The 17,019-nt window shown below is 36.8% G+C and overlaps 1 protein-coding gene across 4 annotated transcripts in view; it reads right to left on the bottom strand.

Moving 5' to 3' along the window:
* Positions 1 to 1,060: 1,060 nt before the first annotated feature.
* CIP2A (cellular inhibitor of PP2A) overlaps positions 1,061 to 17,019 on the bottom strand; it is a 35,313-nt gene continuing 19,354 nt past the window's right edge. For 2 of the 4 annotated variants that reach the window (XM_073306279.1, XM_073306306.1), the window contains 11 exons: positions 15,990 to 16,131; positions 15,028 to 15,127; positions 13,803 to 13,921; positions 12,956 to 13,148; positions 10,781 to 10,855; positions 10,565 to 10,675; positions 9,470 to 9,666; positions 8,097 to 8,210; positions 5,197 to 5,279; positions 4,457 to 4,596; positions 1,061 to 3,358 (listed from right to left, as the gene is read on the bottom strand). In XM_073306279.1, the coding sequence (XP_073162380.1) occupies positions 3,188 to 3,358; positions 4,457 to 4,596; positions 5,197 to 5,279; positions 8,097 to 8,210; positions 9,470 to 9,666; positions 10,565 to 10,675; positions 10,781 to 10,855; positions 12,956 to 13,148; positions 13,803 to 13,921; positions 15,028 to 15,127; positions 15,990 to 16,131 (1,445 nt within the window). In that variant the 3' untranslated portion in view covers positions 1,061 to 3,187. The remainder of the gene's footprint in view (positions 3,359 to 4,456; positions 4,597 to 5,196; positions 5,280 to 8,096; positions 8,211 to 9,469; positions 9,667 to 10,564; positions 10,676 to 10,780; positions 10,856 to 12,955; positions 13,149 to 13,802; positions 13,922 to 15,027; positions 15,128 to 15,989; positions 16,132 to 17,019) is intronic. The other 2 variants (XM_073306287.1, XM_073306297.1) reach the window with 2 other exon arrangements.

Genomic DNA, 17,019 nt, shown 5'->3' with positions numbered 1-17,019 from the left:
TCGAAAAAAGGGCTTCGTCGTGTGGACGGGTGCAGGGTTAAATTGAGATAACGCTGCTAAATTCGACTTAAACTCGTAGCGTAGACCAGGCCAAAGATTCCCAAGTGTTACCATTCTTCTGCAGTCACCCTATACCTGTGGTAAAAAGTGTTTCATCCCCCTTGAATACTGGTCCATATATAGGATGACAACCTACTAAGCTCTACATTACTATTAGCTCAGCTCAAGTGGCAGAAGCCTGCAGTGGCTCTAAAGATTTCAAACCCTGCTGGTGATCCATGTGGGTCTGAATCTGATGCCATCTGATAGAATTTATTTTTTTGTTTTTAAAGAGACCTACCATATTAAGAGCATTCAAGTTGAAAGGCCAAGCACTCAAAAGTTAAGTGCCAGAATTAAGGTTGCCTGTGCAAACTTAATCCAGTTCCCCCTTGTGTGTATGCATTATGATAGTCTTTAATTACATGTTCACATACCCCCCCCTTTTTTTTTTTTATAAACACAAGACCCCTGCCTCATTCAGTGCACAGGGTTGCGTAGTGAAGAAGGCTGTTGTCTGTAGGACCCTTGCCTCGTTTGTTGCAGAAGTTGGAAGTGTGTAATAAACAAGGCAAGGGATTGTAGAAAGAAAAAGGAAAGTCTCAATTTAGGCATCTCAATGTTGCCTTAGAGAAATGGATTCTATCCCTGCTTCTCCCATAAGAGTTTCTATATGTAATGCTAGACAAGTGCCTTAAACCAAAACTTTTTGCTAGGAGTCACTATTTTCTGGGTGCACAACTTGAGGCTCTTGGGTTCTGATTTGCAGAAGCACCAATGCCTGCAACTGAAGTCAAGGGGAGCTATGCTTAATTATAATAAAGTAATTAATGCTGAAACCAAAAGAGGCCCTGAATATCTCAAATCCCCCCCCACCAAAACAGGATTTAATTATGACTGGCAGAAAGTGCTTTGTTTAAAATATGCCTAAGTTATTTGTAATTTCCATTAGGTAATATTCAGTATTACAGGTCAGAGAATGCAAATTACAAGTAATACCAATACACAAGTTCAATCAAAGTGGTTTGATGCGTCCATGTATTCATTTGTTCAGAGTATTAATAAGGCTCAGCTAGCAAAGTAAAACTGGGGTAGTACATTTCTACAGAAACATTTATATAGAGAGCCTATCTTTGTGGATTCTGTATACTAAACCCTGAAACATTCATTTCTAATTGGCTGTGGCCATTAAACATTTTTATTGAATAGTCTCAATTCAGTGATCAGAATGCCTATTTTTAAAAGGGGAGAAAAATGCCATCTCAACATTTATCAGTTAAAATTAGTAAAATGCTTCATATTTTGACTAAGTACTACCTTACATAAAGGAGTTTTTGCCTGATGAAAATATTTACTAACTTTTCACCCATGAGAAAGATTTTTCAAAAATATACCTGTGCCTGTAAAATGATTTTATGACATTCCCTCAAACTTGTTAACCCCTTACACTGAACTATACATTTTAGCTAACAGGCTATTTCCTCAATATATGCATACAAGTCTAAAAAACTGACAAGCAACTGAGCTGGTAATAGAATATTTACCTTCCAAAGCACCCATTATCAAAGTCCGGGAAATGCACCAAAGCTGGAATTTATTATAGATTGACTAGTAGCTGTATCTCTAATTAAGGTTGCCCAACACTTTCTATTATAGTATATATGAAGCACAAACAAAATATGGAGTCTTTTTTTTATTCCCCTTCCCGTCGTGGAGGCCAATGATATCTATAAACTGGCCAACAGCCAAAAGATACACCAAGTTATAATAAATATACAATTGATAAGCAAGTTAAAATAGCCACTATTCAGCTGGAGTTTACAGATGTGTCTAATATGTAAAAGATTGTGCTCAGACTCTGCAGTTGAGCAGATTTAAAAGAGATGGACCCATAATACAACTGAAAAAACATAAGGCATCTACACTTATGGCAAGACCTTAAAGGCTGGTCAGTGCAAAATAAATAGTAAAATAATGGCAGTAATAATACAATTGTGATACACATTACATCATTCAAAATGCTGCTATGTTTTTTTCTAAAATGCACACAGCCATTCTTGAAATTTGAGGTTGTAGACATGTTATTCATGTCACAGCCAATGTTGGTAAATTACAAGGAAAATAATGTTCCCATGACCCAGAAAAAAGCATGTCTTTTACATAAAAAGTATAAAATGTTCTTCACATGAAAATGGCAAAAGTAGTTATACTGTAAGTTTAAAACAGTATAAAATCCTTTATACAATGCACAGTTGACAATGCTGAAAAAGCTAGTGTGTGCCAGGTAAAACTGACAAATTAATTGCAGACCTCTAAGAATCAGAAGAAAGTGCTGTAAAATTTAAGAGTAATGTACTGATGGAGTTTAACAGATATTTGAAGATGCATAAAGAGATGTACAGTATTCCATAAATCTACCTTTTCTAATTGACACTACTTTCTGGAAATTTGACAAGTATGCATTTTTTTTCAAATTCACATCCTTTCACAAATGTGTGGAGGCATTTCTAATATTAGTTCAATTTTAATACTTAATGTAATTTCAACTAAAGCTATGTCAAATACAGTTCTCGCTGTAAAATAGGTCTCTTGCAACAAATACTACCTTTTAATCCACATTATCAACTCCATTTTATTTCTAGATTTGTACCTTAGACATTTGGAATCAATATTGCATTAATATTTCTATATCTGACATCTGTATAATTCCATACTGCTTATTTTGAGTCTACTTACAGAAGTGGCACTTAACCCTTCCATAATGAAAGTCTCAGTATATCTCACTGGCAGTAATAGGATGGGTAGCAAGAAGAGAGGACTCTTTCTCCTCTTTTTATTCCGGTGTCAAGGGATAGTTAGTCACATTAACAAGACCAGGGCTTTATCCTGCTTCCACTGGAATCACTGGGAATTTGGCCATTAAATCTCAACTAAAGCAGCAGCAGGCCTACCTTCTGTAATACGGCTCAGATTTTTCAAGCCAAAGTGTTTTTTTAAAAACAAGCAATCAAGTTTTTCTTCAATTAACAATGGTTTACGCTTGTGTCAATTTCAAGTGGGCTACGAAATTTGAGCAAGATGGTGTATAAACTTTAGACTTACACAAACGTACAAGATATCACAAAACCAAACTTTATACTACAGAGCCCTATAAACTGAGGTTCACAGTTTCTGCATTTAGTTTACCACCACTTAAACTGTGAATCATTGCTATCATATGAGAATGTTTGCTCAGCTCTTCTTGCTGCAGTTTTACTATGGCTTCCTTTTCTTCCAAACGTCCTTCCAGTTGGGACTTTTGAACTTCGAGGGAAGATGCCTGCAACATGAACAAAATCCAGTTCAACAGTCTCTTCCACAACAGAGATCACAGAACACTTTCACTTAATGTGTAACAGGCTCAAGTAACTGATGTAATACATTTAAGCAACATATTTAATAGCAAAGGCACAGTTTCAAAACAAAGGGATTTGTTTTGGATGTGTCTTCCCCCACACATACATACATTTTGTTCATAACTAGTGCTGTTATGCTTCAGAAATGATTTGGGCATTAATTTTTTTTTAAAAAAATAGCTATTTGTTGTCCTGTCATCTTCCTAATGGTCAGGACATTGAGTTAAACCCTAAACAAAAGTTTGTGGTTGAATAAAAACTAGCTTTTTTCCCTTAGAGAGGCAAATTGTGTGTAAGAACAAGGGCACTATCAGTTTTGTAGCAGACACTAGTTTCTTTGGATAATTAGCCTGCATTTCCAGGGAATAGAATATTATTATTGGTAAAAAGCACATGCTGTAATTTGCATCTTCAAAATTCTGTACAAATATCAATACTCATCACTGATGAGTAAGTATTAGCCCCATTTAAAAAATTTTAAAGACCAAGTTGTGCTGAACCCTTGCAAGAGCACACAAAAAAAAAAGTGCAAAAAAGTCTCTTTCTCCACAGCCTCCAACCGGGGTAAGACCCCGTGTTGTGCTCAGTGCAAGGACAGGTCCCTAACTAACTCTAAAGTAGAGATGTCTGTCTTCTAGACTAACCAACAGAGCCCATCAGTAATTGCAGAAGAACATACAGCACTCTCTCACAACCTGGTATAGCATATGTGCATGCTTCAACATGCTAGATAGTTCCAGGAGACATTGTGGCTTCCAGAAGCACATCTCCTATAACTTACTGGACAGGGTGGACCCACACCAACTCAAACAGAAGCTCATTGCCTTAACAGCACAGATAACCCAAATCATACCTCTCTGGTTTAAATCTCAGAAGTCCCTTACTCAATTAACTATATAAGAAATTGGGGCAGCCTTAACTTTAGCTATTTCTACCATTTTCATACAATTTTTCATTTCTAGCAATTATTTTTTAACTCTGGCTTTTATAGTTTTCAGTAGGCTACCAAAAAAAATTCTTACCTTAATGCTCAATTCTTTTCTTGCCTGTTCTGTTTTACTTAATTCCTTTCTGAGAATGTCAATAGTTTCTTCCATATCTGTTTTTTCTTTCTGTCGGGCTTTCAGTTTTTCTTCCAGAAGCTTTATTTTTTGTTGTAAGCCTTTTGAAAGATTTGTTAGAGTCAGTTAGCAAGTTTTAATTCGTCCAATTACTAGTAAAACTCCCAGTATGTTTAAGTTTTACACACACCAGGGCTGCTCATATAAATTACCCAGTACTGCCATCTACTACAAAATTTTAGTAGGAAGCTACAGACTTTTCATATTCACTGAAGACTTTGAAAATTATGATCTATCTAATCTAATGTCTAATTTGTAGTTTAGCAAAAAAACTTTTTAGTGAACTTGTTCTAAAAAGAAAGTTTTCAAGGAAGCAGCTATGGTTTTTGACAGCATGTAAAATGCAATGGTTTAAGTGTAGGTTTGGCAGACTTTTAAACTTCCTTGGACTTTCCCATCTGTCCTTAAAACAATTCCTCATTTTTTAGTTTACAAATATTTAAGTCTATGTTTTGACTAAAAGTTACAGGCTTTTCAGGAGCAGAAGGCAGCCAGAGAAGTGCATTTTGGGCCTTATAATCTATTTAGCAAAAAGGTAGCTGCCCACAGAACTAAGAAATTCACCAAAAAGTCTATTTAAATCCAGTTAATTCTATCCAGTATGGATAGCACAAGATTTACAAAATCAGACAGTGACTTACTTGATATTTTACTATCTCTATCCTGTAGCTGTTTCAGTAATTCTTTTCTATGATCTTCTGTTTCCATCAATTGTGCAACAGTTCTGAAATTGGAATAAAATCCCGATTACCAGATATTTCAAAGATAACAGACAGATGCAAGATTCATGTCTCTATCTCTTAGCAGCAACAAGCTAGAATAACTTGTGCAGCATTGCTTTGCACGGTCATGAAAGTTCTTTTTAAACCAGGCAGGCTAAAGTGCACCTTTAATTCTGTGCTATACAAATATATTATTTTGATTCCTTATTTGGTTGAAAAAATATAGTATTCAAGTTTTATTTCCTTCCCTCTGTCAAACACACAGTAGAAACTCCATATCCTAAGAAACCTCATTCCTTCCTAGAGCTTGAATCCTGGAGAATCAGTCCCCACAACTACAAGCAGTAAAGCATTCTTGATATTACCAAGGAAATGAGCCCAACCATCCTACTAAAACTCTAAAAACCCATTTATCTAGTGTTTTAGATTTACTAATATTACACTATCCCATATTGAGCAAATTAGAAAAATCTGCTTCAAGAAAAAAAAAGTGTCTTCTGCAACTACTGTGCAAAGTTTCCAGTACAATTCTGTTCATCCATTAGGAGGACCACATATACTAGACCTGTGGTTCTCAACCAGGGGTATGCATACCCGTAGGGCAGTGGTTCTCAAACTTTTGTACTGGTGACCCCTTTCATACAGCAAGCTTCTGAGTGTGACCCTCTTATAAATTAAAAACACTTTTTATATATTTAACACCATTATAGATGCTGGAGGCAAAGCGGGGTTTAGGGTGGAGGCTGAGAGCTCGCGACCCCCCATGTAAGAGCCTTGTGACCCCCCTGAGGGGTCCCGACCCCCAGTTTGAGTACTCCTACCATAGGGGTATGCAGAGGTCATCCAGGTGGTACATTAGCATCTAGATATTTTCCTAGTTTTACAACAGGCTACATAAAAAGCACTAGCAAAGTCAGTACAAACTAAAATTTCACACAGACAAAATGTGAAAGTACGTACTTTTTCAGTCACAGCGTGCTATGACACTTTTGTATTTTTTTGTCTGATTTTTTAAGCAAGTAGTTTTCAAGTGAGGTGAAACTTGGGGTACGCAAGACAAATCAGACTCCTGAAAGGGGTACAGTAGTCTGGAAAGGTTGAGAACCACTGTCCTAGACAATCTTTTTTGCTGGTAGCACATCTACACTTTAAGGTATTAATTGCTTAAGTTACAAATTTTAAATGGTTAGAATTTAAGTTTAGTTCGACTCTATCACTGTGACCACTAACTTATGCAAATGCACTAATGTGGGTCACTTTGTCCTCCCTCTAGTTTGTCTGTTATTCACCTGTTGCCTATTGTCTAAATCCTAACTGGAAACTCGCAGGGTGGCGGATGGGGAGTGAAGGGAAGTGGACTTATTTATTTCACAGTACCTATTACACTAGGGTCCCTAGGCACTATCCCAATAGACAATCTGAAAACGGCCATGTGAAACACAGAACAGCTTCCTGGTGTATGGAGTAATATCTGATTGCTAATACACATTTTTACACTTATTAATGCTGAAGACACAAACTACAAGAATGTGAATGGCATTCCAGTCTGCCTCATGAATCAGACTTGTTAACTAAATTCTGATTGCAGAATTTTTACTACTGGCAATACAAGAGCCAGGAATAATGCAGCTTGACCTCCAGGGCTGGCAGCTAGAAAAAAAAATCAAGCATTTTACTTATAAAGTGAACTTGTTTGATCTGGCCTGACTGTCATTTTGAAGAAGAGTACCAGACTTTTAAAAAAAAATATTTTTCTTGTTTCTAACTGATATTTTAGTTATTTACAACCAGGAAGCCTCTTCCCTCAGCTGCTGTAGTGAAATATAAATTTTCCTGCCCTGCCCCGCTCTTGTCAGACCACCAATTTGCACCAAACTGTAATTTCTATCCTCAAAAACCTGGGTCAGGTGGTAAGCTGGAGGATTAGGAAAGATGAATGAAAAACAAAATTCAGAATTCTTGCTCATTTGGTATAGGAGTATGGATGTACACCTGTGCTTGTGAAGAGAAGAAAGAAGTTAAATAAATAAATGATGTTTGAACATGTTTCAAGTCCTACATCACAGGAGGAGACTGAAATGCAGCAAAAGTGAATTATATATTGAATTACAGTAGTGATTATAGGTTGACTCCCTGCAATCAAGGACAGCCATCTACCACCATTACTTCAAGTTGTACAGAAGACCCCTGCTATAAAGGTAAGTGATGAACAAGTTAGAAGCTCTACAACTGTAGAAGAGAGTTTAAGAGTCAAGTTCTTTTCTGCCTTAACTACTACCAGCTAATAAAGACTGTCAAATTTAGCCACATATATTAATCAAACAACTCCTGCTGGACTTTAATAGAAAGTTGCCTGCGTCATCAAGGATTGAAATTTGGCCCACGGTAGTTAAATGATAGTGAATTTCAATAAACTCTGGCATGGATTTAAGATACCCTCTAACGAGAGGGCATTAATTAGCAAAACTTTTGACCCCATCTGCTGACAAAAGCAATATTCTACGTGAGTAGAGAGAATCGTTGTACATTAGAAGGGAATCTTGAAACCTACTAAGTTCCATAAAATATGCTGTAAGTAGTCTCAGGTATTATACATGACCCCAAGTTCTCTTCCTGTTTGTGTGTAAGACCAGAAACAAAACCAGAAGAAACCGATTACACAGAGGAAACAGGTGAGAGTAACTAATTAAAGCAAAATGGAGAAGTCTCCCCCCCCCCCACACCTCAGGTGATACTTGAAACCACAGACACTTAAACAATCAGTATTGATGTGACTTGATGGTTTCCCTTTAATTTGCTTTTAAAAAAAATGAACTTACTTGTCATTCTGTTGCTTGAGCGATTCATTCAGCTTTTTCATGGCCTCAGCTTGTTTATTTAGTGAATTACATGTAATCTGCAGATCTTTATATTGTCTTTCAGTGGTTTCATGCCTAAAAGTAAGTTAGTTAATGGGTTATGGTTAAGAAGCCTAAGTAAACTTTTTAAAAGGTTTACTGTGTCATGAAAGAAAAAATACTTTTGACATCCAATGAGCTATTTTTCCACTCCACTTCCAAGCAAAACATAGTTATGCCCACTTTTGGCAAAAAAAATTATTAAAAAACCTGCAGTGCATAAAATATAAAAAGCAAACAGCAACTTTCATCTTAACCTCAATCCTCATTGGAACCCTTACACATTATCACTGACTGTTTATTAAGATTAAGAATTGGATTGAGACTACACGTTTCTTACAGACAAAGTTCACCACAATCAGGTGGTTCACACAAATGTAGCGAGTTATACATAATCAGACCAGTAGCTGGAAGTAGCTTGTCTGACAGAGGCCAGACCAATGCTTCAGAGGTAGTCAAGAATTCCCATAATGGACAATTACGAGATTATCTGCACATAGGAGACGTTCCTTCTTAAGGAGTATCTGGTAGAAGTTAGTCTCTGCCTAAAGTACAAAGGTTTTTATTCTTTAGAAAATTTTTGATCGTCTAATCTAACTCCGAATGGTCTCATCCAAACAAGTGCATTCCTTTTTTGAATCCCACCAACCTCTTAGCCTAGTTTTTTTTGTATTCGCTTTAAAGTTGTTGCCTTTATTTCACTAAGTGTCCCTTTATTCTTGTATTATAAGGACAGGCAAGTAGGAGCACTCTATTTGCCCTTTTCAGCCATTAATTTTGTACACCTATCATGTCCACTCAACAAACTAGTTCCATTCTTTCTTTACATGGAAATCTTCATTACTCAAATCATCCTCACCCATTCCTTAACTTAATAGCTTTGGAATCTGCACCTTCATCCATCAATTTCTATATTCTGCTCAAGTTACAAACTTTTTCAAACACAGGATTAATTTGATCCAAGAACAAATAAAATTCAACTACATTAGCAGTGACCCACTTAAAACCTATATACAGAGTGTTTTAACACACTGTCCTGCAATACGATTAGCCTAGAAAAAGACAGTGCTTTGAACGCCTCAAAGCCCTTCTTCTGCTTCAGCTAAATTGGGCACTTACTGGATTCAAACAGAGCTCTAACCAGCATTCCTTGGCTGAAAGGACTAATCAGGTCAAAGTAGGTCCTTTAAGAAAGGCCTGTGTAAACCTATTTTCTCTTTTAATCTGTTACCTATCCAAAAATTTTCCGTTTTGGGTTAGTAAACAAGTAGTGCAGATAGATTTTAAGTTCTTACTTCTGCAGAAGATCAATGGAGGATCTTTTCAGTATCTCATATTCTTCAGCCACTGTTTGTAACTTCCTATTATGTTGAAAGAGCTGCTCTATGTCATTCTGCGCCCGTTCAGATTCTACATGCTGAGCTTTCAGCAATACATCTAGTTCTTCATTTTTTCGCTCTGCATCCTTCAACATTGCAGCAAGCGTCCTTGCCTTTTAGCAAAAAGCAAATACACAGACTCCTTTACATGCTTAATCTATGCTATGTTACTTATCTCACTCAAAACAACGGGGAATTTTACATGGAATTAGAATTTACCCTACTGCTAAATTATCCACAAAAACCTATATGATCAAATGCTCCATGGTCAGTGCACTATATTTAAAATTAGATAGCAAGTTTTAAGCATGTCTAAAGTTTTGGCAAATGATGACCGAATCAGTTATTTTACACTCAGATACAGTAGTCATTTGTGACCTTAAAAATAAACCAAAAAAAAAAAAAAGTTTAGATACTCTTTTAAAAAGTATCTGAAGTGCTTACACTTGTGGCTTAAGCTTCATTTGAAAGCCCAGACTAGCTGTTAGCTTGCACATAAACAGGAAAAGGTTCTAGGGCTGTGTGCAAACCCCTAACATTTTAGTACTGTACTTAGAAGTACAGTACTCTAGAATAGTGTTATAAAACAAACAGTAACACTAGTACAGTAAATCTTGTTGCGTAGATGGGGGAGATTATTGAGGCTGTTCTGAAAGACCAGCCATTAATGGGGCATTAACACTAGATAGCTATGTCAACAAAAGGTCATATACATAATTTAGCTAAACAGTGGAGGAAGGGACAGCTTCAAAAATGACATAAGGTCATACCTAAAGGGCAAAAATGTCAAATATGGAGGCTCAAGTTCCTTATAGAGAGAAGGGGATGAAACTAAAAGAATATTTACAGTAAGTATCAGAAAAATCTTAGAACTTGAGTTTCTTTTAAAAACTAAACACAAAGATTATCTTAATACTCATGTAGAGAACCATTCTGTACTGGGGCCTCGACTAGATGACCTTATAAGTATCTTCCACCTCTTCCTTCTAGAGTGTGGTTGTTCATACTCACCTCAGATTCAGCTTGGACTCTCTGACAACGGTACTGAGCAATTAGCCTATCAGCCTGAGCAAGCGCTAGTGCCTTTGCCTCCAATAGATCTTGTAACCTGGTTTCTTTGGACTAAAGATTAAGAAAGATTAGTAGCGCTATTTCCTTAATTTTATCTTTCATAGTAAGTACACATACTCTACAGTCACGTAAATACACATGTTCATTTGTACTCACGGCTAATGCCGCTAGTTTCTGTTCGTAGACATCCATTATGTCAGACATCCTCACATCAGTGATTGGTTCCTTCATCTGTGGGAGAAGTTAGAGTAGTAGAATTCAACAGCTTGAAGATAAATAGTCTAATTTGTAGCTTCTGGATGAACAGTCATTCATTTTATAGATGTTGATGAGAGGATATTAATTAAATAAGCCCACAGGCTGGCAGCTACTCTGCCTTCAAAGCCTTGCTGCATCAACTTGATTATAGCTCAATCCTGTTCAGTTTAATGTAGGAAAGTATTGGAATTACTGAATAAAATTTACCCAATAAAGGGACAATCATAACATCAGCTATCATGATAAGTTAATGTGACTCCAAAAATGAGGAAAAACTCATTACGTACATATTGCTGGCTACTACAGTAAACCTACTGGTTCGGTTGGGTGTGGGAAGCTTAAATGTTCCTCCTGACAAATGGTATTTCAGTTCTGCAAGACTAGTGGCAGGGCATTATGGCCAAAAACCTAATCTCAGACTTCATTGAGCTTGACAGAGATAGGTCAGAATATTTTGATGAAAATAATCAGAGAAAGTTTTTGTGAAATGTCTCCTCCATCTTTCATTAAGATTCTTTAGTATGCTAAAGAATTTACTGACCTTTATGGCACAATATAGGGCTTATATGTTTACTCAAATGAATACTTGTGTAAACATTTACATTTGTATATATTCAGTTAAGTAGGTAATTGAGGAGACAGTCTTCCATGGGTGGGCTGGGGATTAAAAAAAAAAACTTTCCATGACGATAGTGCTCGGGGAGGTGCCAGTGCCAGTTCTGGGGAGACCGTTCAGTGTAGGCTGATGGATGATGCTGTGCAAGTGAGCCCAGCTGTTTGTGCTTTTCAGTACAGAAGATAAATGTCATCCAGTGGTAGTTTACTAACATCTTGTTTTCAGAACAGCACCAGCTCCTACACAGGGAAAAATTAGTTCAAAATTCCAGACTGCAGAAGGAGATTAGATATCTATTCTTTTCCCCCATTTGTATGTTTTTCAGTTCTCTCTGTATTGTCTTGGACCCTACCGCTGTTGTTGTTACAAAGCTGAAGGATCACGTGGCATAAGTACTTTCATCTAGAATTTTATTTAAATGTACAAACAAGTCAATAACAAAACATGACTTGCAATATTCGGTTTTCTGCACATCTTGTATTTAATTTATTTAGCTTCTTCACGTGAAGAACTTAAACTACATTACAACAAGATGGCATATTCTACAGTGTCCACTTTTCTTCTGTAGCTTGTGTTAAACATTTAAGGCTGAAGTGTTTGATGTTCATGGAACAAAAGATCAAACTATAAAAAGTCATTCCCTCCTAGAAGGAACAACTCCTCTGATCAGAAGAGTTAAGTGCATCGCTAGGTATATGCCAATAAGCTTTCTTTCTGTCAGAAGTTCATCTTATGGTCTGGGTTGCAGGAACTGTTTCTGTATTTGGAGTTCCTTTGTGTTGGAGAAACCACAGTTAACTTAATGCAACAAATTCTGCATTTGGTGCCTAGACACTATGGTGACATGCTTTAGAAAATTCAAATAAAAGGAATGATAGTGTAATAAAGTTATTCATCAACTTACGATGCACACTATATCGGAGGGAAGCAAGATTTCCACTGTTGTAAAACGACTTCCCTAGGGATGCTATCAAATATCAAGATAAGGAGGTGCTCAAAATACTACCGTGTTTGGAGGGCACATACAAGTATCTAAAAGATGGGTGATTATCCCTGATCCTATACGCCAGAATGTCATCTGCCCCCCAGGGAGTGTCTTTCTATAAAAAACTTCTCTCTCTCTTATCATTGCAATAGCTTAGATCTTCTGGGACACATCTGCTAAGTCCCCATGTCTGAAAGCTAGGTAAACGTAAGCAATACGCTCTCAGGGTAAAGTTTCTGAACTATGAAAGTCTGACAGACCAGACTGTTGACCTTTCTGGACACAACAGGGATCCTCTGCTGGAGCCTTCTGCCTGAGAATGTAATAGCATACGATTGAGTTCTGGTGAGGTGTTTGAGTTTACATTTGTCAACGTATACACCGTAGTCTAAAAGTTTCAGGTGCTACACCCCTTCTGTAAATACTAAGAATGTTAGTAGTTATCCTACCAGAAATATTAAATAGTATTAACCTCCAGTCCAGACTGAAGTTTCTGTATAAGCTCTTGAATGTTCGAAGTTGTTGCATCATCATTTGAAGGGTAAGAAGTAGAGCACTTCATGGACATAACACTAGTAATGGATGACTGCACATGGATTTTTTTTGGTGCATGCTCTGTCTCTTGTTGTCTGTAAGCATTATTTGCTGCAATGCTTTCACCAAGCCTATATAACAAGATAAATGAAGTAAGCAATAGAACCTGGAAAGAATGTTAATGTGAAGGCAGGAGACAATGATTTTATACGTCTACAACAATTACACACTACACTTCAAAAACATATCAACCCTTCTTGTACTATCATACTGAATTAGGTACTTCAGTTAGATATGTGCATGAAGTATTTCGAGATATAAAAAAGGAGAAATGCTAAAAAAACAAACAGAGGCTGATCATTCACTCATAGCAGATTTTCTCTACAATCACTGTGTGTATTTTAAGGTTCCATAACTCATTATCTACTATATCTAGAAACAAGTGCCATATCCTATTGGAAATGATATTTCCAACTCCTCTCAAATGGCACAACATCTGTTTCTAGCTTTGATAGTTTGAGTTATTGGACTTTAAACCTCTCCGAGAACTGTGAATGTGGCCCAGCATGCATGACAGACCAGCATTGGGGGTGATGAGAAGAAAGATTCAACTATGAGAGCAGAGAAAATGTTTTGAAGAAGGTAACAATTACTCAAACATTTGGAACATTAATAGTCCTAATGAAAAAGATTCAAACACAGACTTTACACAAGTCACTCAGACTAAAGTAAGGAAAGTGAAAGACACCACATTATTACCCCCTTACCACACACAAGAAACTCACACTATGGCAGGGAAGTCTGGTAATGGTGCTGCCTCAAACAGTATTCTAAGTCCAGCCTGTACTTGTTCTCTGTGGTCTGATGTTAAAGCAAAAGCCATAGGTGTAATCAAACGTTGATCCTGGGCAGAAACCACTTACGTCAATTTATAATCAACTAAGAATCCAGATATTTCAACAGACCGAAGCCAATGTGAATAGATATAAATTTTTAAATTTCAGTTACCCTTTAAAAAAAAAATTATGTATCCACACATACTTGCAATTTTCTGAAAACCCATTTAGTTAACCAGAGCAATGACCTTTTACAAATCTGCAAGACTTGCTTTCAGGATTCTGTACATTATCTGCACAGAATTATGTAATAGAAGCATTCAGATCAGATAATGTGTAACGAGTGAGTGGTATTATTGTCCCTGAGCGTAAAATCATCTGACGTATCTAAATACTAGTCTTCCTCCCATCTGGCCTGGATAGCAGAGGGAAGACTAATGCCCCAAACCTGCAATCCATTAAGCACGTGCTTTACTTTGAACATGACGGGTCATGTGGTAAAAGGGTTTAAACCTGATCATGCCAGAAGCATGCCTAGAATAGCTTAAGTCATCCACCCTCCTGAAAGCTACACAAATCTTGTTTTAGATGGTCACCCAATGAGAACTAGAAGGAAGTTGAGTGTCCTTGCATTTGCAAAAAAGGGTGCAAAATACAGGCATTATGATGGTTTTTGCACTGTGAACCCTTGTCCACATGAAAGCGTACTGAATACTATTCATTTGACTTGTCAGTAATGACTGATATTGTACCATACGAACAAAACAGCTAAACTGGATTCAGACAAGAGGTGAAAAGTTTCATTTCCTAGTAACCAATCATCCGAGCCAGCTACATGATATAGGAAGCAAAATAATTTTCTGAGTTTAGGACATTTTAAATTTCAACCCTAATACTATTGCTGTAGTTGATCATAAATGCTATATTTAAGTATATCTTAACATACATCACTGGAATAAAAGGCTCAAAACTTCAAAAACTAAATATTTTAAACAAACAAAAAAACCATTTGGACTGAACAAGAAACATGAGGAATCTCAGCTCCCTGGATAGGTTCTTCAATGTGTTATGGACACTTAAGATTTATACTGGAAACACATTCAGAATCAAATCAAGGGTGATATAATATACACTCACTTTCTTAATGATTCTCTGTAAATCATTTAAAGCCTACCTGAAGAATTTTGTAGAAACTGACTTCCATACTAGGCACCAACTGTTTAAGTCTGCTCATAAGATCAAGCGTTTTCAAAATGACAGCAGCAGCAAGTTTGCTTTAAACAAAATAAAATTGGAGTGAAAAGTCTGAAATATACACTGAGAATAAGTTTACACTTACTTAGAAAAAGTATGTGTTTATTTTTAGAAAAAAGGTTGACTTGAATTTAATGATACAATGGCAAACATGGAGATTGAATAGAACTGAAACAGGTGGTAGCAATGCAGGCTTCCCCTATTCTACCATGTAATGTGCACCAACTATATCTAGCAGAAAGTTCAGTCATCACACCATGGTCTCTCTGCTTCGATCAATGATAAGGAAGCCAATAGCAACAATGGAGGATTTTACAGAAGACATTTGTAAAACTTTAAGCTGACATAAGAAATTCATTTCATATAAGCCAATTAACAGAGGATAAATGAAAACTCCAGGTCACCAATCATTTGGGATAGATCCAGATTGGTGACATTATGGTGAAACGTATGATGATCCCATTCCCATGCCCCAGCCCATTTGGTCCCCCTGAAATCATGTATTTTCAATGTTTCTACCAAAATAATTTCAAATAGATTTCTGAAGTTCAGTTGTCTAAACCCAAGATGTAAAAGAATGGATGGCTTGAACATTAAAGGCTCCTAGGATATAAACTGATAACTAAGGTTGGACTAGTATATATTAGGTTAGCTTTTCCATAAAACCAGAATTCCAATTTAGCCTGAAAGAACTACAAAAGGTCTAACAATTTAAGAAAGACACTCAATGAACAGCTAAAGCTATCATTCTGCTCTCTCAGTGCTGCTCTCTATTGCCAAGAAAATTAGCCTGAACAGAAGCATAGTTTTTTTTTGGTACTTTATAACCCTCATTTTCAGAGTAAATTAGGTTTTAGACTAATTTGATTTTAGCATGCTCACCACAGTTCAGAGTCCACTACCTTTGTCCCAAAGCCAATGTCAATCCCACTGCACGTAAATTGGTGTTCTATAAGAGATGTGCATCTGCTTGCAGTCAGTGCCTTAGAGACATGCATTTTCATCGGGTCATCTCCACAAAGCAGTAAATTCAGTTAAGGATGCAGACTAATTTATTCTTTTATGCATTATAATAAACTAAAAGCTTTCTGAATTAGATTAAAAAAATCAAATGTTTGAGACACTTGACAAGTGAACATAACTTCTCAATTACAATGAAGCGCCTTAAAGACACAAGGGAGTAAGCTTTTGTTTGTTTTTCTCTCTCCAAAACAAAACAATTTTTTTTGGCACTTAAGAAACCTAAACTCATACCATATTAAGCTGCAAATCACTAGCAAAGCAAAGTTTGCCTAGGCCAGTTCTTGGATGGGAATCTCCCAAGAACACCAAGATGCTACAGGAAATAACTGATGACTGAAAAGAAGGCACCCTTCACTTTAGAGCTCATGCAAAAGAATACCCCTCCCCCCCATCACAGGACATGATCATTAATGCTGTAGATGTAATCTTTCCAAATTTACAAAAGAGGACTGACAAATGCATGAATTGAAAGCTTTATGGTGCTCCTCATAGTAACTGACCATTCCACATTGTTATTACTTTATCCTCAACACTGATGTGAAATAGCATAATAGCCCCCGCTCCCCCACTTTTTTTCTTAAATAGATGGGACACTGATAGGGAGCAAGTGACTTGCTCAAGTCTGTGTCAGAAACAGAACACAGACTGCCCAAACAGCAGTGCAGGTTCTTAATCACAAAATAATCCTTGCAAAAAGAAAAGGAGTACTTGTGGCACCTTAGAGACTAACCAATTTATTTGAGCATGAGCTTTCATGAGCTACAGCTCACTTCATCTGATGCATACCACGGAAACTGCAGTAGACATTATATACACACAGAGACCATGAAACAATACCCCCTCCCACCCCACTGTCCTGCTGGTAATAGCTTATCTAAAGTGATCATCA

The sequence above is a fragment of the Lepidochelys kempii genome, chromosome 1, assembly GCF_965140265.1.
Source record: "Lepidochelys kempii isolate rLepKem1 chromosome 1, rLepKem1.hap2, whole genome shotgun sequence".
In the NCBI taxonomy this organism is placed as follows: domain Eukaryota; kingdom Metazoa; phylum Chordata; order Testudines; family Cheloniidae; genus Lepidochelys; species Lepidochelys kempii.
The sequence above is the reverse complement of the archived record's forward strand: the minus strand, read 5'-3'. Positions and strand labels throughout refer to the sequence as shown.